Raw genomic sequence first — 20,490 nt, forward strand, 5'->3', positions numbered from 1 at the left:
ATTTAGATAGAAAGGGAAGTTCTGTTCCTGTAAATGATGCTGACCAACAATTCATGAAACTGGTAATATTTCCTGAACCTATTAGAGGCTGCAGTTCGAATATCATAAATATAGAAAGTTTAAAAATGATTTTTTCCCCTTCCCTGTAATATGCATGGCTAAGATTGCACCTTCAATGTTCCTGCCTAACATCTTCAGCATACTGTCAGTAGACTTATATATTACTGGCTTTCTTCCTTTAACTAAGTGTTATTTCACATGATTGCAGCAATTGGTAACTCTCTTGTATAGGCTGGTCCAGAATCTTGATAGTACAGTACCTTCATTTATTCATAAACTGGATTGTACACTTGTATTCCGCATGAATCAACCAAAATAAATCACTGCCAGGGGAAAAAATGGTCACTGTAATTGCCAAAATCCCCCTGAATAATGCCCATCCTACTTCTTCCACTTGCTTTATAGGCCACTTAATCTTTATGGATCAGGTTTATAGTGTACCCTACAATGGAGTAGTCCTCATCAGGATTCCAGATATATACGGTATAACATCATTGCAGATTAGGCCTATGTCTTTCTCTTAATCTGTGATTTGTCAGTTTTTGAACACAATCTTCTAAGACTATTTCATTGGCAGTCACTCCAGTTATCCAGATCCTCAGTGAACCAAAAGTTACCTTAACATTCATTTGTTTCATTTGCTCAGTGACATGCAAATTGAATTGCGAGTGTACATTCCAGTTCCTTAGACAATATGTACAGGGGGAAAATATTTTCATTACATGCTATTTGAATTAAGTGGAAATTCATTGAGTATACAGAATGTTGGAGATTAAAGTCCAAGGAGGAAATGAATAAGATAATCATTTAATTGCATATCCTGATAACTGCTATGGTTGAAAAGCTGTACATAGCTTCATAATAAGCTCCCTTTGGGTTTGCAGTTATGAAAGTAAATTTAACTTTTTATTAAAAAAAACCACCACCATGCTTAATTTCTTCAGGACCTGCTTCAATGTCTTTTGAGACTCAATCCATTAAGAAGCTGGCTGCTTCTCGCTTGGAACAAATAAATGAGGAAGCATCCCTTTTCTTTTTAAAAAAAGCCATCTCTTGTGTGCAAACTGTTGAGTGTGTTTTAACTTCCTTGGTGGTCAAAAAAAAAAGTTCCCTTGAATACTGATTGATCTTTTTTCTCAACTTTATGGCTAGTCTCCAACTTCCATAACCTAGTCTGGCAACTGGGACATCACTGTAAATTAAACCAGGGTCACCTTCATAGGAGGCCTCGTTCCACTTTCCATTCCAACTCATCAATCAATAACATGCAGTGCTTTTTCAAGCTGCCATGACATAGCCCTGTAACATAAAGACATTTATATTTAGACAAGAGATGGACAAGGAGCTGCTTTTTCTTGCGGCTTCTAAGGATCTCTGCACTGCTGGCCTTCTTTTATTATTGCAAGAAATGAATGAGAAGCTGAAATGTTGCAAAACAAAAGGCCAGTTTCTAACAACATCTGCACAGATAGTTCTTGACTTACAACAGTTCATTTAGTGACGGTTCAAAGTTCAACACACTGAAAAAAGTGACTTATGACCATTTTTCACACTTACATTTGTTGTAGCATCCCCATTGGATGTGATCAAAATTCAGAGGCTTGGCAACTGGTTCGTATTTATGATGGTTGCAATGTCCTGGGGTCATATGATCACCTTTTATGATCTTCTGATGAGCAAAATCAATGGGGAAGCCAGGTTCACTTAACAGTTGTGTTACTAACTTAACTGGAGTGAGTCACCTAATAATTTATTTATTTATTTTATTTTATTATTCATATTTATAGACCGCCCCCTCTCCCGAAAGGGACTCGGGGCGGTGTACAGTCACTAAAATACGTTATAAAATACATGCAAAACAATTAAATAATTAAATAAGTAGGTGGGTGGAGGAGGTTACAGACTGTACATGGAATAATAAATATTAAATATAATATATAGTATAATAAAAACTTTTAAAACCCCAAACCCAATTAAAATGAATAAATCCCCGGGAGGTAAACTAAGAAAGTGCCAGGCCAGCTGATTGAAATAGGTGAGTCTTTAACTTTTGCCGGAAGGAACGGAGGTCGGTGGTAGTTCGAATGTCAGGGGGGAGGTCATTCCAGAGGGTTGGGCCCATCACAGAGAAGGATCTACTCCTAGGTGTCGCCCGCTGGCATTGACCAGCAGACGGCACCAGGAGGAGCCCCTCTCTGTGTGAGCGGATAGGCCGCAGGGACGTGTGTGGTAGGATGCGATCCTGCAGGTAACTAGGCCCACTGCCATGGAGCGCTTTAAAGATGGTGATCAATACCTTGAAACGCACCCGAAAGGCCACAGGTAGCCAGTGCAGCTCGCGCAGGAGAGGTGTTACGTGGGAGTAACGTGTACTTCCCATAATAACCCGCGCGGCTGCGTTCTGAACTAGCTGCAGTCTCCGGATGCGTCCCAAGGGAAGCCCCATGTAGAGAGCATTGCAGTAGTCCAGGCGAGACGTCACCAGCGCATGAGTGACCGTGCGCAGGGCACTCCGGTCCAGTAGGGGGCGCAATTGGCGCACCAGGCGAACCTGGTGGAACGCCCCCCTCGCCACGGCTGCCACATGGTCCTCCATTGACAGCCGGGCATCAAGGAGGACGCCCAAATTGCGCGCCCGTTCCACAGGGGACAATTGTTCGCCCCCTATGGCCAGCGATGGAGATAATTGTGGCAAGAAAAGTCATAAAATGGGTAAAACTCATTTAACAAATGTTTCATTTAGCAACATAACTTTTGGGATCAATTCTGGCACTAAATCGAGGACTATCTCTATTTACAAGAATGACTCTGGACACTTCATGGTCTATACAAGTCTTCTTTGACAGTCAATGTTTGATTGGAAGTATGTTTAGAAAACCAAAGTAATTGGGGGTAATAAGGAAAATCTGGGGTGGGTATGATAGTGTATGTTCTCTGCTTAACCAGTTTTGGTTCATGAATATTTTGTAACTAGGGAGGATATTTGGGAATAGGCGAGCCATTTTTTGATTGGTATGATTTGGAAATTCCTATAACACACTAAGAAGATTCAAAAATTGAATACTGTGCCAAAAACTGCCCTGCAACTTTGTAAAATTTTATGGAGATGTTTGTTTTCCTACCTTATTTTGGGGGATGTTTGAGTTTTTTTTCTTTTTCTTTTTAGAAATGATAGCAGAGGCAACTGCTGCTGTTGTTCTTTTCTGAATATTCCCTGTCTATCAACACATCATAACACACACACACTCCACACACACAACTTGGAGGAGTCTGCTTATGGTGTCTTCTCTTGGCTGTGGGTGCACATGAGGAAGCCAGGAAGGCTGCAGCTCGCTCTCTCTCTCTCTCTCTCTCTCTCTCTCTCTCTCTCTCTCTCTCTCTCTCTCTCTCTCTCTCTCTCATTCTCTCTCTCTCTCATTCTTTCTCTCATTCTCTCTCTCTCTCTCTCTCTCTCTCTCTCTCTCTCTCTCTCTCTCTCTCTCTCTCTCTCTCTCACAGACACAAACACACACACACACAGGCCTTGAAACTAGAATAAGTGCAAGAAGACCACCCATAATTTTTTTTTTACCAAAGTTCCTTCCTTCTTGAAATGAAATTTCAAAAGCAGTGTCTTTCATAATATGTAGATGAAAAAAGAATGTTTGTTGCACATTGTTATTCTAAATGAATCTAGCAACTTAAGAGGTGTGCTGCCTAATTACTGTTATATGGATTTTTATCCAGAGACTGAGCTTTTTCTTAAATATAAAAGATAGGTATTATACCAATTGTTGAATACTGGACAGCGACCATGGGAGAATACCTTTATCCTAGAAAATGCTAGGTAAAATTGTTGTCAGGGAAGTTAGAAAACCTAATCTTTCTTTCTTTTGAAGGAATAACATAACTCTTGGTTCCAACCAGATTCATTCTAGAACAGGGCTGTCACTCTCACATTGTCAAGGCGTCATGTGACATATCGGGACTTTCCCCCAATTTGCTAAACAAGGTGTGGGCGTGGCCAGTGCGTGATGCATCTGGCCTGCAGGCTGGGAGTTTGATATCCCTGTACTAGAAGATAAACTCTTGCTATCATGAAGCCTGCATTAGAACCCAAATATTTTTTATTCTTTTTTCTCTTCGATTCCTTTTAAATTCAGAAGTACAGTTTTCTTATATATGAAAAGTCTGTGGGAATCCAGTGTTGATTCTTCAGATGAGCTTTAACAAGGTTTATAATTGATGAGCTTGAAAGAATAATCACGTTTGCTTGATACTTATTATTAACCTTTCATTACCAAACTAGATAACACCACCAGTGCACTGATAATGTTACCTACTTTAGGAATGAAATGTCTGTAAGAAAACAACTAAGCTCACAGAGCATCAAGGACCCTACAGTTCAACCCTGGGCTACAAATATCCCCTTTAATTTTTTTTATTTTTAAGCCAGGGGTGTCCAAACTTGGGTACTTTAAGACTTGTGGACTTCAACTTCCAGAATTCCCCAGCCAGCCATGCTGTCTGGGGAATTCTGGGAGTTGAAGTCCACAAGTCTTAAAGTTCCCAAGTTTGGACACCCCTGTATTAAGCAAATATTGATTTTAGTGAAATCACATTTCCAAATACTATTCATTGGCTATACGTTTTTAAAAGGTACTTTATTGGAAGAGATGCTATTATATTAGCTCATTCACCTTTAGTGTTGACTATTTGTTCATCCAGTCAAATCCTGTCTATTTTCAATAGCATGCACTCTTCAAGGTTTTCCTGAACTATGAATAGCCGACGTGTAGCATACAGAATATTTACTGTATCACTGAAGAATTATTTATCCTAATCCATTGGCAAATCAAACCCGTTTCACTGTAAAAGCATAGATTTTCTGCTTAAACTGCATTTCCGAATAGCCAGTTAGCTTGGGAAGAATGATCAAAAATATCAGACTTAGATATAATGTCATGTTCTTTCCTTTCAGGGAATATGGAGCCATTGATGATGTAGATATTGATCTGCATATTGATGTTAGCTTTCTTGATGTAAGTAATTTAATAACAAGGTTGTATAATGAAGTTTGAAAAGCAGCTGTCTCTGTCTTTCAGCAGGATATAAAGTCAATTGTTCACAGGCAGTTACTTCTTTTTATTTAAATCCATATTTTTTTTTCTTGCATGGTGGGGGGATGTGTTTTTTTATTTTCAGTGGAAAGGTTTGCAGAATGGTTTCCAAAGGTAAATGCCTATAAAAGCAATATGCCCTAGATTTCTTTGGAATCACATTTGTGAGGTCTGCCTAAATTAAGATCTGCCTGTGTGACACACCTTGAATTACAATGAACTAATTTCATTGGATAAAAGCATTTTCCCAGTTGTGTCTGAAAAAGAACACGTGAAGGTTTCTGAAAGTTCTATACCAAAACACGATACTGTCTTTTTGGAGGGTTCTAATTATTGACTCACCTCATGGTGGTGGCACCAAAGTCCCGCCCAGCAGGAGCCTGCTACTGGCTCACTTCTTCTTTGGCCGCTTGCTGCCACTCGTACGCATCACCCTGGCTTCCGTTTCACCTTCTCGCAGGCATCTAAAGGTAAAACAGAAGCTGGGGCGATGCATCCGAGTGGTGGCAAGCAGCTGCAGAAGAAGACAAGGTAGGTGTCTGGGTGTGGGAGGCCTAGTAAGTAGGGCAGCTCTACCGCCCTATCCCCACCCTAGCTTATTTTTTTACCTGTGTGCCTTTCCCCACCCCCTGCACTCCAGGGGGGGCAGGGTCTTAATTAGGGCTAATTTTGTGAGTGGGGCTTAATTTGATCACATGCGCTCAAAAACGTGATAGGGCTTCTTTCAAGGTCTCTTTGGAGAAACACGGGAGTTGTGTTCTTGTGAAGAAAACCTACTTGGGGATTGCATGTGATAAAGAATAAGAGTTCTGCATTATCCCTATTAAGTAGGGAATTGATTTTAAAAATGCTATATGAGGCAAAATGTTGTACAAAAGCTCTTTATGCAAATTAAAACATGGACTGCAAAACAGATTGGATTTGTACTGATTCACACATTCCTGATGGAAGTTGCATTATCTAAATTAGACTGCTCATCTTCTCAGCTGTTTATACCATAGGTGGCCAATCTCTAGTGCAGCCCCTGAGCCCATATTTTGTAGCTCTCAGTCCCACCTCTGAAGGTGATGACTAAAAGATCTGAGGTAGAATCCTGTACTCTCAACATAGCTAAGTGGAAAGTATATACCGTAAGGCCATTTTTCTCTCTGGCAGCTTCAGGGAAGCCTCTTGAAGCCTCCGGAGGGAGCAAAAGGGGCCAGTGCGCAACCCTTTTGGAAACCCTATATATATATATATATATATATATATATATATATATATATATATATATATATATATATATATATATATATATATATATATATATATATATATATATATATATATATATATATATATATATATATATATATATATATATATATATATATATATATATATAGTTACAACTGTGTGTGTGTGTGTATATATATACTATATATATTGTATGTATGTGTGTGTGTGTGTGTGTGTGTATGTATGTATGTATGTATGTATGTATGCATGTATTTGTGTATATGCCATTTCTTTCCATTTATAGAGCTAGTTCCTGTTCAAGTCCCATTTTAGTTCTACTACTGACCTTTTGTACACTAGATAGCAGCTGATACAACATTTGTCTTGGCCAATCAATTTAGAAAAGAACTTAGGTGAGCATCTTCAATTTCTTCGCTAGCTGTGAAATTTGTAAAAAAAAATTCCTGATAATGGCTAAGGTCCTGTTGTGCTCCTCATGCAGGAAGAGATTGCAGTGGCCTGGGATGTAATCCGCACAGAGCCTATAATTGTGCGCTTGCACTGTTCACTCACACAGTACTTAAATGGACCTGGTAAGTTACATTTGATTTTTTCCTGTTTAATATCTTCATAATGACTTCTATGTGTTTGTGATGAGCTTTCTTCACTAAGGTGGTACATAATTGTACATGTGGAAAATAAAACACTAATTTTAGGCCTAATTTTGAGCCTGAAGATGTAGGTGTTCCTTGAGGCCTAAAAAATATTTCAAGCATTCCTCTAGGCCAGTGTTTCTCAACCTTGGCAACTTGAAGATGTCCGGACTTCAACTCCCAGAATTCCCCAGCCAGCTGGCTGGGGAATTCTGGGAGTTGAAGTCCGGACATCTTCAAGTTGCCAAGATTGAGAAACACTGCTCTAGGCTCAAAAGTAAAAAAAAAAAAAAGCTTGTCTGGCTCCTTCCTTTTAAATAACGCTTTTCAATATTAGGAACCAGTTCTATTCTGTGGCCGTGAAATGAGCTGGATCTCAGCCAGACAGCATAGAAAGCTAGGCGAGTCTGTTTATATAGGCCTTGATAGCAATAATTCCAGCTGGTGCTTCCTCCACAGGCGTCTCGTGGTTGTTGTTGTTTGCTGGTGTCTGCTGTTTCTTCTACCTTCTTCTCCAGCCCACACACAGGGCCTTTTTATACAGCAGCCTTTACACTTAGCTATCCCTGAGTCTGCAGGGACTTACACTCAGGAGTTGTGGCTTACTTAGAAGGAAGCAGGGGTTTTCCCTTCCTTCACCACGTTGCCTTCCTATAAAATAATGGGACAAACAATCTCTAACTCCTGACCTCCAGAAGGCCTTTGCTATTTTAATTTGTCTTCTTGGGAATGCTTGAGTCATGCAGAGGACATTAAGAACTTAGCTATTGGTTGCATATCTCTCTCAGAATAACAGAGTTGGAAGGGACATTGCCCCCTGTTTGACTTCCTCCCTAGTAAGAGGGGTTAATGAAAGCTCAAAAGCTCCACTGGTGTTTGTTTGTTTTGCTCCGAACTTTACAAGCTTGTGCATTTTTCTAAGGCCAGTGGAGCCATGAATTATGGGCAATAGCATGTTCCCCATTCGCAGTAAGAGTTCTAATCTGATATTCCAAATTTTAGAATTTTCGCCTCCCAGAGTCAGCAGGCTGAGATGGGTGGCTATAGAAATGAACTACCGTATTTTCCGGCATATAAGACGACTTTTTAACCCCCCAAAATATTTCAAAAATTGGGGGTCGTCTTATACGCCGGGTATACCAAAAAACCAAAAGGAAAAAAAAAGCAACGCCACCAAGCAAAAAGCCGCGCCGCCACCAGTGCAGATGCCGGCCTTTTGATCTATAACCTCAGCGCTCCTCACCTGGACACATGGATGGATGAGCGCTGAGATGGCTTAGTAAGGTCTGGCTGGAGATCTGGAGGAGGAAGGCGCTGAGCTCAAACTACGAAAGCCCGGCAATGCGGAGTCCTTCATCCAGCTCAAGGGCGCCTGAAAGTAGGAGGTCATCTTATACGCCCAGTCGCCTTATATGGCGGAATATACAGTGACTAAGAGTCAGGGAAGGGTTTTCTTTATTATTGTCCCTGAAGATGAGTTGACAGCTCTAGGGATCCTGGGAATATCATTTGAATGCTTTTGTGTAATGCTGTCAGATAATGGGAATAGGAATAGAAAATAGAATAGGGATAAGGATAGGGATGGGGATAGGATAGGATTGATTAGATTAGAATAGAATGGAATAGAATGGAATGGAATAGAATAGAATAGAATAGAATAGAATAAAGGGATCTTGGAGGTCTTCTAGTCCAGCCCCCTGCTCAAGCAGGAGAACCCATACCATCTCAGATAAGCAACTAAATAAGTAGATCCTCTTGGTGAAGAGCTTTTGGAGAAATGTTAATGCATTTATTTGCCTTGATTATATCAGCTGCCTAAATTATTGCTTCCTTGTTTTTTAATAAAACCTAGCAGGTTTTATTCTTTTTTTATCATTACAGAAAGTCCTCGACTTACGACCACAATTGACCCCCCCCCCCAAATTTCTGTGGCTAAGCATGAGTTTTGCCCCATTTTATGACCTTTTTTGCCACCGTTATTAAGTGAATAACTCCAGTTGTTAAATTAGTAAAACAGCTAAGTTAATCTGGCTTCCCCATTGACTGATCACATGACTCTGGACACTGCAACTGTCATAAATGTGAATCAGTTGCCAAGTGTCTGAATTTTGATCACATGGCCACAGAGATGCTGCAATGGTCATAAGTGTGAAAAGCGGTCATAAGCTCAGTACCATAACTTTGAATGGTCACTAAACCAATAGTTGTTGGTACGGTAATCAAGGATTACCGTATTTTTCGGAGTATAAGATGTACCTTTTTTTGTCAAAAAAGAGGTGAAAATCTGAGTGCGTCTTACACATCAAATACAGCATTTTTTTGCCTCCCGAAACCCTGCCCCATTCACCAAAATGGCCATGCATAGCCTTCAGAGAGCTCCTGGGGCGTGGGGAGGGCAGAAATGAGCAAAAAATGGGCCATTTTTGCCCCCCCAGCCCCCTTCTCTCTCTCTCTCTCTCTCTCTCTCTCTCTCTCTCTCTCTCTCTCTCTCTCTCTCTCTCTTACTCTCTCTCTCTCTCTTTCTCTATCCCTCTACCTACCTACCTACCTACCTACCTACCTATTCTCTCTCTATCCCTACCTACCTACTCTATTTCTCTCTATCCCTCTATCTACCTACCTACTTTTTTAAAAAATTGCCTCTTCAAAACCTTGGTGCGTCTTATACCGGTACGTCTTATACTCCGAAAAATACGGTATTTGATGCAGAAGTGTCTTCCTGATTATTACTGCTTGTTCGCTTTTAAAGTAAATATTGGTATCAATGTACAGCCAAGACATAAATATTTTATTAATATCCCTCCATTCCTATAACAGCTTAAGAAGGTTTCTATAGGTTCTCTCCATATATTATCCCCACAGTGATAGCCTGTGAAGTAGGTTGACTGAGAGTGAAAGCGGTCTGGGAGTTACATAAATTATCCTTTTCTTTAAACTTTACACCATCCTAGAAGAGAAGATGCAAAACAAAATAATAATCAGGGTGCTTATGTGTGTTAAGTAGAAACTCAAGACCCACCTGTTCCAATTAGCTGGCCTGGCCCAATTATAGTTTTATTCTTCAATCCTCCTGGCCGGTATTTTAAATTTCTGGGGTAGATTTTTTAATGTTGTTTTAATTTTATTATTATTGTACAGATTTTTATGTAATTCGTTTTTACGGGGTTCTGATGTTTTTCTATGTATATGGTATTTTAACTTTTGTCTGTACACCGCCCCGAGTCCCTTCGGGGAGAAGGAGCGGTTTATAAATTTAATAAATAAATAAAATAAAATAAATAAAATAATTCTTTCCATTATACATAACTTCAGCTTAAGCGATATTCAATATTTCTTAGTAATACAAAAGTGCTGAAAAATATTCGTTATCTAAAAGTAAAATGTTCTTTGAGCTCAATAGTAAGGAGGATTGGAAGGAGAAGCTAGACAGAACAGAATAGTGAAAATTATTGAAAGGGAAATGAAAGTGCAGTACAAGTTACTGAATCAGATTGGATGCAAAGGGAAATGGAGGAACTATGAGGTAGAGATCTTTGAGGGCTTGGTGTATATTGGATGGCAGAAGAAGAGAAGAGGGGAAAGTGGAAAAGATTGATTGAGATCTGGACCAGGTGAAGTGTGGAAAATGCTTGAAGCTATGGACTGGATGGGTGATGGTGTTAGGTGTCCATGAGATGATGTTCAGAGCTTGGGCAACACGAGTAGCAATCTGAATTAGCTGCAGTGCATGGGCCATCCAGCTTAGATGAAGACGTTCCAGGAACTAACAAAGAACTTGTCAACCAATTTGCAACAGCCAGGGGACAAGAGAGATTTGCAAAAATGGATGGGGTAGCCTTCTGCGAGATGGTGTCAGGCCTTGGGATATCTTTGACAGCAGGTTATGCCCAAGAGATTTAATAATAATAATAATAATAATAAATTTGGATTTATTAGCCGCTCCCTTTCCAAGTAGGACTCGGGGCGGCGTACAATGGAGCATAAAACATAAAAAATATATAACAACACCAAACGTACATACATACACAACATACCTACATACATACACGGAGGAGGAAACAAATTACATCAATAGACAGTTAAAAATCAACTTTAAAATACCCCAATTGTAAAAACCCAATAAAAATTAATATTTAAGGACAATTTAAAAACAGTTTGGAGGAATGGGAAAATTACGATTGCGATTGAGCCAGGCCGGATAATTGAAAGAGGTGGGTCTTCAGCTGTACACGGAAGGAGCGGAGATCGGAAGTAATCCTGATGTCACGGGGGAGGTCATTCCACAGGGCTGGGCCCATCACAGAGAAGGCTCTGCTCCTGGGTGTCGCCCCCCGACACTGTTTGGCGGACGGCACCCGGAGAAGTCCCTCTCTGCGTGCGCGAATTGGTCGTAGGGATGTGTGGGGCAGGATGCGATCCTGCATATAACTAGGCCCTGTGCCATGGAGCGCTTTAAAGATCATAATCAAAACCTTGAAACGCACTCGGTAGACCACAGGCAGCCAGTGCAGCTCTCACAGGAGAGGTGTTACAGGGGAGTATCTAGTCCTCCCCATAATCACCCGCGCGGCCGCGTTCTGGACCAACTGTAGTCTCCGAGTGCATCTCAAGGGAAGCCCCATGTAGAGAGCATTGCAGTAATCCAGGCGAGACGTCACTAGCGCATGGGTGACTGTGCGTAGGGCATCCCGGTCCAATAAGGGGCGCAATTGGCGCATCAGGCGAACCTGATGGAACGCCCCCCTTGCCACGGCTGTTACATGGTTGTCCATGGACAGCCGGGCATCCAGGAGGACGCCCAAATTGCGCACCTGTTCCATGGGGGCTAGTTGGACGCCCCCGATGGCCAGAGATGGAAGCACCTGGTTGAACCGGGAGGCCGGAAGCCACAGCCACTCCGTCTTGGAAGGGTTGAGTTTTAGTCGGTTGCCATCCATCCAGACCCGTACGGCCTCCAGACACCGGGACATCATTTCGACGGCCTCATTGGGGTGGTTCGGAGTGGAAATGTATAGCTGAGTATCATCAGCATACAGATGATATCCCACTCCAAAACCACGGATGATCTCGCCCAGCAGTTTCATATATGTGTTGAACAGGAGAGGCGAGAGCACCGATCCCTATGGCACTCCACATGTGAGTGGCCTCCGGGTCGAACTCTGCTCCCCTGTCAACACACGTTGCGTCCGACCAGAGAGGTAGGAGCCAAACCACCGTAAAACGGTGCCCCTGACTCCCAGCCCCTCTAGCCGGTGCAACAGGATACCATGGTCGATGGTATCGAACGCCGCCGAGAGATCTAATAGGACCAGGATAGAGGAACAACCCCTATCTCTGGCCCTCCAGAGATCATCAACCAATGCGACCAAGGCCGTCTCCGTGCTGTGCCCGGGTCGGAAGCCGGACTGGCGCGGGTCTAGATAATCATTTTCCTCCAGGTGACGTGGGAACTGCTGTGCTACCACACTCTCTACAACCTTCGCTAAAAAAGGAAGGTTGGAGACTGGACGATAATTGACTAGGTCCGTTGGGTCCAGGGAAGGCTTCTTGAGCAGGGGCCTCACCACCGCCTCTTTCAAGGCGGCCGGTAGAGACCCCTCACCCAACGAGGCGTTCACCAGGCCCAGGAGCCAGTCGCGCGTAACCTCCCAGGATGCCAGTACAAGCCAGGAGGGACACGGGTCCAATAAACATGTGGTGGGTCGCAGACGTCCACGCAACCTGTCCAAATCCTCGATGGCAACCGAGTCAAACTCCTCCCAAAGCGGTCCCTCAAGACTCGCAACGGGCGTCTCTACTGAACCACTGAAAGGGGTCCATCCCATCCGGATTTGAGCGACTTTGTCCTGTAGATAATTCCCAAACTCCTCTGCTCTGCCCTGTAGTGGGGCTTCCCGTGGTCTCTCAAACAAGAGGGAACGGGTCACCCGAAACAGGGCGGCAGGGCGGTTATCTGCAGACGCAATAAGAGCGGCGCAATGTTGACGTTTGGCCGCTCTTAATGCCACAAGGTACGTCTTCAAATAGGCTCGTGCCTGTGCTCGGTCAAATTCGGAACGGGAGGATCTCCAACGACTCTCTAGGCGTCTCTTGTGGCGTTTCATCACCCTTAGCTCCTCGGTAAACCAAGGTGCCAGGGTGGTTCGTCGCCGCAGGAGAGGCCGCAAAGGCGCCACCCGGTCTAGGGCCCCGGTAGTCGCACTATTCCATGCGACTACCAGGTCCTCCACTCGGGGGCGGGTCAGGTCCACAGGAGGTGGCCCAAGTTCCGTCTGGAACCTATCCGGTTCCATCAGGCGCTTGGGGCGGAAATTTAGGTTTCCCAGTTTGTCTGAGCCCTGCTGCTGCCACAATTGAATATATCTGCCAGCACACATACTATTTTGGAGACTAAAGATTTTGAAATAGAGTTGATCTCTAGAAATTGGGAGACTGCTATATGGGAACATTGGCATGCAAGGCTAAGGAGTTTTGTTTGATGCTTGGTCCATAAGTTCAGTTACATTTCCAAATGTAAATTGTTTTGGTAGTTTACTCTGACTTGTAAGAGGGGATTGTAAACCACCCAGAATCCTTTTGGATTAGAGTGGCATATAAATAAACTAAGTAAGTACTGTAAATTCTGGGAACTACATCAGGGATGGGCTGCTGGGGGTTAGCATGGGTTTGGGCAATCCTCTAGCTAGGATTCTGCCCAGTTCGTCAAACCTCCAAATGCCACCCCTGGCTGACCATGCCCACCCCAGCCCTCCCAGGAGCCTCCGCACAGCCCGTTCATCATGCCAGGTAAGTGCAGGGCCTGTGTGGAGGCTCAAGGAGGAGGGAAACCGTCCTACCAGAAGTTCCTGAAGTCCAGAAATGGGCCTGTTTCTGGCTTCCAGAGGGTCTCCGGAGCCCAGGGAAGCAGTTTTCATCCTTCCGGAGACTCAAGGAAAGCCTCTGGATGCCGGGGAGCATAGTGCACCACCACCATGGTGCAGGAGGCAGACTAGGTCACGCCCACATGGCCACATCCACCCAGCAATAGGGCAGCAAACCTGTTGCTGCAATTTTTGCAGCCCATCCCTGGACTACATGGCATATTCACACAAAGGTGGCTGCCTGTTTCCAAGACATATTTCATTTTCTCAGTCTAATCAACTGCCTGATATTTTCTGGTAGTCTTCCTCCTAAGTATGATCTTTACAGACCTTCACTGATCTTGGAAGTTTATAAAGATTGATAGTGGTTAGCGCTTGGATGAAAATTCTAGAGCAATGGATTTAGATTTGGAAACTAAAACAAAACCAAAAAGAAACTCTTCCTGAAGACAGCAAATGGATCCTGCCAAGAGATCATGGCTACAGTAATTAGAAGTCAACTTGTCTCAAGGATGTCTGTTAGTCTATTGCCATGAGTCAGTTTGGAAATTGGTTATGTAGATTTGACTAATCATTTTCATTTTTACTAAATAATTCACTTATGATGGTATATATTAAATTATTGCAAGTTAATTTATAACATTAGATCATCTGAGGCTGCAAGTAATTTGTCCAATTAGTACAGTATGATTACTTGAGGCAGAAATTAGAGTTAATCACTAGATATTCCAGCAAAAATGATTGTGTTTTTTGTTATTGCTCCTTAACAACAACAAAACTTCAAAAAGGCTGCATATAACCACCTTGCATTTTCTTTTCTTATATGATTATTCCAGTTGCTGTTATGGCGATTTGGATTGTAGCCAAGCAATTAAGAATGCAAATAATGCTTTTATACAAATATATTTATAAATATTAATACTGCAAGGGAGAAAAAAGAATAGGGAAAATTATAGTTCTCTATTAATAGCAACATATGGCATTAGAGATTCAGTAAACTAGGTCCAATTAAGTAACACTTTAAATGTTTGCTGAGATAAAAGTCATTATAAGCCTTTTATAGGAGACTGTTCTTCACTCAATTTTACATTTTGATGGGCTATTATTTTAATTGCAGTAAACCAAAATTTCAGTATCATAATTGGTTCTGTGAGTTGATAAAATTCTTCCTTCTGCTTTTAATAATTTTCACTTTTTAAAATTTTCTAAACCAGCTGTTATAATTTGCAGTATCTAATTATACTAATGCAAGTACTTTTGAAATGTAACCTTGAAGGTTGATTTTGTTTACATCAATGCTGAGGTTCTCTAAAAGTATCTAGCTATGATTTCCAAACAAAAACCCCTTGTATTAAAGAAATCAGCTGTGTTCTTGTGATAAATCTAACCTGTCTCTTGTTTTCATAATTTGGAGACTTTTTCCAAGGGACAAGAGCTCATTGTTATCACTGTGGCACGCACATAGTTATATAACATATATATGCCATAGTTATATAACATACTTTATTGCACAAATATAGACATTTGAAAAACATATGCATAAAAATACAGTACTAGCCTTAAAAGTATTCAAAGAGAGGACTTCCATAACACCAGCTCATTTAACCTTTTTTGTTTTAGAAACTTTATACTTTCTTAAGTCTCTTTTCAACCCAGATTTCTAATTCTCTCTAGCAGTATTAATACTTCACCACCCCCCAAAGAAGAGTCTTCTTTTTCTTAAAAATAAACCAGGGGCTCTTTTTTTCTTTATTACTTTTTCCAGTTTTAATAATACACTCACACACCATAAATGGGCAATGAAATACTCATAAAAGGAGAGCAAAAAGTTTCTGCTTCAGATGGCCTGTTTTATAAATTATGCATTGCCTTTATGCATTGTTATCTCTCTTTCTGTATTCTCTGCTCTCTTTGCTTTCATTTCTCCAACAGCTACATTAAATTTCCAGGCAATGTCCCTGCAAGTCAAACTCATTTATTGCCAAGGAAGGCTTGAATAAAATTCTACAAGGTCCAATGTCAGATATATCCGATAGGCACAAAAAGTACAAACCTGCCAACTACTAAGTACAAATCTGCTGGGCGGATCGCGGAGATGGCGGTTGAGACCCCCAAACTACTAGTGATGGGGGATTTCAACCTGCCGTCAACGGGAAAGGCATCCGAGGTAGCCCGGGAATTCATGGCTTCCATGACAGCCATGGGTCTGACTCAAGTAATTCAGGACCCCACTCACGAGCGAGGCCACATTCTGGATCTTGTGTTTGTCTCCGACCAGTGGACGAGTGATCTGGGAAGAGGGCATTTAGTCATCACGCCCCTGTCATGGTCAGATCACTCACTTCTCCAGCTTGACTTCCCTGGCGCTACTCCCCACCGCGGGGAGGCGGAACCAGATTATCCCAGATGGTTCCGCCCCAAGCGCCTGATGGAACCGGATAGGTTCCAGGCTGAGCTTGGGCCATTTCCTGCTGACCTGTCCCGCTCCCGGGCTGAGGACCTGGTAGCCGCATGGAATAGTGCGGCTGCCGGTGCCTTGGACCGGGTGGCGCCTTTGCGGCCTCTCCGACGGTCACGATCGACCCGGGCCCCCTGGTTTAACGGGGAGCTAAGGGCGATGAAACGCCTTAGGAGACACCTGGAGAGTAAGTGGAGATCCTCCCGCTCCGAAGCTGACCGAACACAGGTAAGAGCCTACATAAGGACCTACCTTGTGGCAATAAGAGTGGCCAAACGTCAGTATTGTGCCACTCTTATAGCGTCCGCAGAGAACCGCCCTGCTGCCCTGTTTCGGGTGACCCGCTCCCTTCTGTCACAGGAGCAGCGGGACCCCCCATTGCAGGGCAGGGCAGAGGAATTTGGAGAGTTCCTGCAGGATAAAATCGATCATATCCGGAGAGGTTGGACCCACTCCAGTGCTCCAGTGGGGACGTCCGAGACTAGTCTTGAGAGACCATGCTGGGAGGAGTTTGACCCTGTTGTCATCAAAGATTTGGACAGGTTGCGCGGGCGACTGCGGGCCACCACATGTTTACTGGACCCATGTCCCTCCTGGTTGGTGCTGGCGTCCTGGGAGGGCTCACGAGGCTGGCTACTGGGGCTGGTGAACGCTTCGTTGGGGGAGGGCCGGATGCCGGCCGCCCTGAAAGAGGCGGTGGTCAGGCCCCTGCTCAAGAAGCCTTCTCTGGACCCAAAGGAACTAGCAAATTATCGTCCTGTCTCCAACCTTCCTTTTTTAGCAAAGGTTGTTGAGAGTGTGGTGGCTCAGCAGTTTCCGCGTCACCTGGAGGAAGATGATTATCTAGACCCGCGCCAGTCCGGCTTCCGACTCGGTCACAGCACGGAGACGGCCTTGGTCGCGTTGGTGAATGATCTCTGGAGGGCAAAGGATGAGGGTTGTTCCTCCATCCTTGTTCTATTAGATCTCTCGGCGGCCTTCGATACCATCGACCATGGTATCCTATTGCGCCGGCTGGAGGGGTTGGGGATTGGAGGCACCGTGCTACGGTGGTTCCACTCCTACCTCTCTGGCCGGACGCAATGTGTGTTGACGGGGGAGCAGAGGTCGACCGCAAGGCCCCTCATTTGTGGGGTCCCACAGGGGTCGATTCTCTCGCCTCTCTTGTTCAACATATATATGAAGCCGCTGGGCGAGATCATCCGTGGTTTTGGGGTGAGTTACCATCTGTACGCTGATGATACTCAGTTGTACATTTCCACCCCAAACCACCCCAACGAGGCTGTCGAAGTGATGACCCGATGTCTGGAAGCCGTACGGGTCTGGATGGATGACAGCAGGCTCAGGCTCAACCCCTCCAAGACAGAGTGGCTGTGGTTCCCGGCTTCCCGATTCAATCAGCATATTCCATCGCTGACCATCGGGGATGAGCAATTAGCCCCGGTGGAAGGGGCGCGCAACTTGGGCGTCCTCCTTGACGATCGGCTGACCTTAGAAGATCACGTGGCGACCGTGGCAAGGGTGGCGTTCCTCCAGGTTCGCCTCGTGCGCCAGTTGCGGCCCCTTTTGGACCGGGAGGCCTTGCGCACAGTCACTCACGCGCTGGTGACGTCCCGCCTGGACTACTGTAACGCTCTCTACATGGGGCTCCCCTTGAGGTGCGCCCGGAGACTGCAGTTGGTCCAGAATGCAGCCGCGCGGGTTATTATGGGGAGATCGAGATTCTCCCATATAACACCTATCCTGCGCGAGCTGCACTGGCTTCCTGTGGCCTACCGGGTGCGCTTCAAGGTACTGGTTACCATCTTCAAAGCGCTCCATGGCACAGGGCCTAGTTACCTGCGGGATCGCGTCCTGCCCCATACATCCCTGCGACCCACTCGCTCACACAGGGAGGGGCTACTCCGGGTGCCGTCCTCTAGAGAGTGCCTGGGGACGGTGCCCAGGAGTAGGGCCTTCTCTGTGGTGGGCCCTACCCTTTGGAATGACCTCCCCCCAGACATCCGGACAACAACCGATCTTCGCTCCTTCCGTATGAAGCTGAAGACCTACCTGTTTTGTCAAGCCGGCCTGGCATAACGTTACTATCTTGCCACCCCAGGTCATTTTACAATGGGAAATTTTGTTTTTAATATTTTTGGGGTTTTAAACTTTGTAAGTATGCTTATTTATGGACTTATTTTTACCTCCTCTGCACGATTTTATGGTGCTATCTTGATTATTGCTCTGTACGTCGCCCCGAGTCCCTGTGGGGAGAGGGGGCGACTAATAAGTTCAATAAAATAAATAAATAAATAAATACTAAAAATGGCAGTCACCACACGCGCCATGTTCCTGTTTTATTTAACTCCTTACTCAGCAAAAGAATATGAAACTGTTCCAGTGTTTGGAATGTGCAAAATTTACTTAACTTGCAGATGTTTTCATCTACCCCATAATTGCGGGTTTTGAATTGTATCTAGTAGCAGAGTTGAAATACTGAATGGTAAAATGTACAGATCATTCCACCGGAACCAGAAGTTTAGTCTTCTGAGGTTTCGGACTCATGATGGAGCCCATCCTCGTGGAACTTCTTTGTCGTCAGAATTTGTGACATATTCTGGTGAGAGAGAGCTCACGAGGATGGGCTCCAGCTTGCGTGCGAAAGCTCAGAAGACTAAATCTCTGGCCCAAGTGACCAACCCAGTGTTCTCACCTAGGCTTCACAAAATCACGAAGCTGACTCCTTGTCCCTACCAAACCCCCTTTTTATGAAGCTAATGTGAATTCCCCTCATTCACATCCAGCAAAGTCCTGGCAAACAGTCTTTCAAGGACTACAGACATTATCAGGCTTGGAGAGCTGCCAGCCCGATATCTTCCAAACACAATGCTGTACAAGAAAATATTTGGCAAGGTGCCTCTGAGACTCACGAACAAATATTCACACTAAATAAGTGAATTAATTGTTTCCTGCAAATTCCACTCCCCTTTTGCTCCTCTTTGTTCCCTATGGGAGGGGCCATTCACCGTCCACCTATGCCTTTACTCCCGAGTCAAGCCTTGTTTCTTAACTGTTCCCTTCTCCTAGCAGTTCTGAGCATGCACACAGCGGGAACAGGCTCCAGCTGTTTTTCTGCCCCACTGATCTCCGACTCCGAAGGCAGCTGATAACTGTTGGACGGCCCTGGCCCCATCTCTGCCTTTGACACAGGGCACTCATCAGAGCCTTCCCCAGACTCCAGGACTGGTCCATGTTCCTCCCAAACTTCTCACTGTCTGAGTCTGCCAACAGCTCCGCTGGCAGGCCACAACACCCAGACTGGATCCTGCAACATTGGAACACGTATATTTTCCCTCATTCATACAAATCATTCTTCCCTAACTTGCCATCACTGTATAGGCTGATTCACTAACCAAGCTGCTCTCTTTTTCCCAGTTGGTATCATATCACTTTATCTCCAAGGGAATAAATATCCCCACTTCTCTTCCAAGCCCTATGATTGCCTGAGAACAGGAAAAAGTTTCTATCTTGCAGAAACGTTCAGAGGGTGGCAAGAACAATGCAAAAAGGGCTAACCGTTTTTTTTCTCCTTCTCCACAACTTGCCCCAGGTCCGAAAAGCAATTGCCCCATCCCCAGTTCCATATTGGTAAATAGGGATGGTCTTCAAAAAGGCTTTGGAGAAATGCAAGCAGAAGTCTGCTTTATTCTACATCAAGCAAAGATCTCAGGCAGGCAGGGTTTTGTCCAAGTACGAAGAGAAAGGTATAGTCAGCAAAATAAATAAAACTCTTTAGTAAAAAGAGGATCTGATTCCAATTGGGGGGGGGGGAGTCAATAAAGTGAATTGACAAATGAGCTGCTTGGATAATTCCATATGGAGTTCAGGTTAAAATACTATTACTCTGTTGCTGAAGTCGTATTTTCTGCAATCGAGTTTGGAGTGGTTTGCCTTGACTTTGTATCAATTGTTTGCCCATGTATTATGTGGTTGAAGTTGAAGTAATCGTTGACAGGTAGGACATTGTAGCAGACAATTTTGTGTGCTGTGCTTAGGTCAGGCCGTAGGCGGCTTAGTTCAAGGTTGTCCAAGGCCAAAATTTCAAGCCTCTATTGTTAGCAGAGGAGTGGAGTACTCTTCTCGTGAAATACCTTGGGACC

General features: G+C 44.0%; 1 protein-coding gene across 2 annotated transcripts in view; it reads left to right on the plus strand.

The window, feature by feature from the left end:
• The window catches only part of PARP8 (poly(ADP-ribose) polymerase family member 8), a 228,924-nt gene that overhangs the window by 138,815 nt on the left and 69,619 nt on the right, over positions 1-20,490 (plus strand). For both annotated transcript variants that reach the window (XM_081944076.1, XM_081944077.1), the window contains 2 exons: positions 5,021-5,081; positions 6,880-6,970. In XM_081944076.1, coding sequence (XP_081800202.1) covers positions 5,021-5,081; positions 6,880-6,970 — 152 coding nt within the window. The remainder of the gene's footprint in view (positions 1-5,020; positions 5,082-6,879; positions 6,971-20,490) is intronic.

The sequence above is a fragment of the Natrix helvetica genome (assembly GCF_964273705.1).
Source record: "Natrix helvetica genome assembly, chromosome: 2".
Taxonomy (NCBI): Eukaryota; Metazoa; Chordata; class Lepidosauria; order Squamata; family Natricidae; genus Natrix; species Natrix helvetica.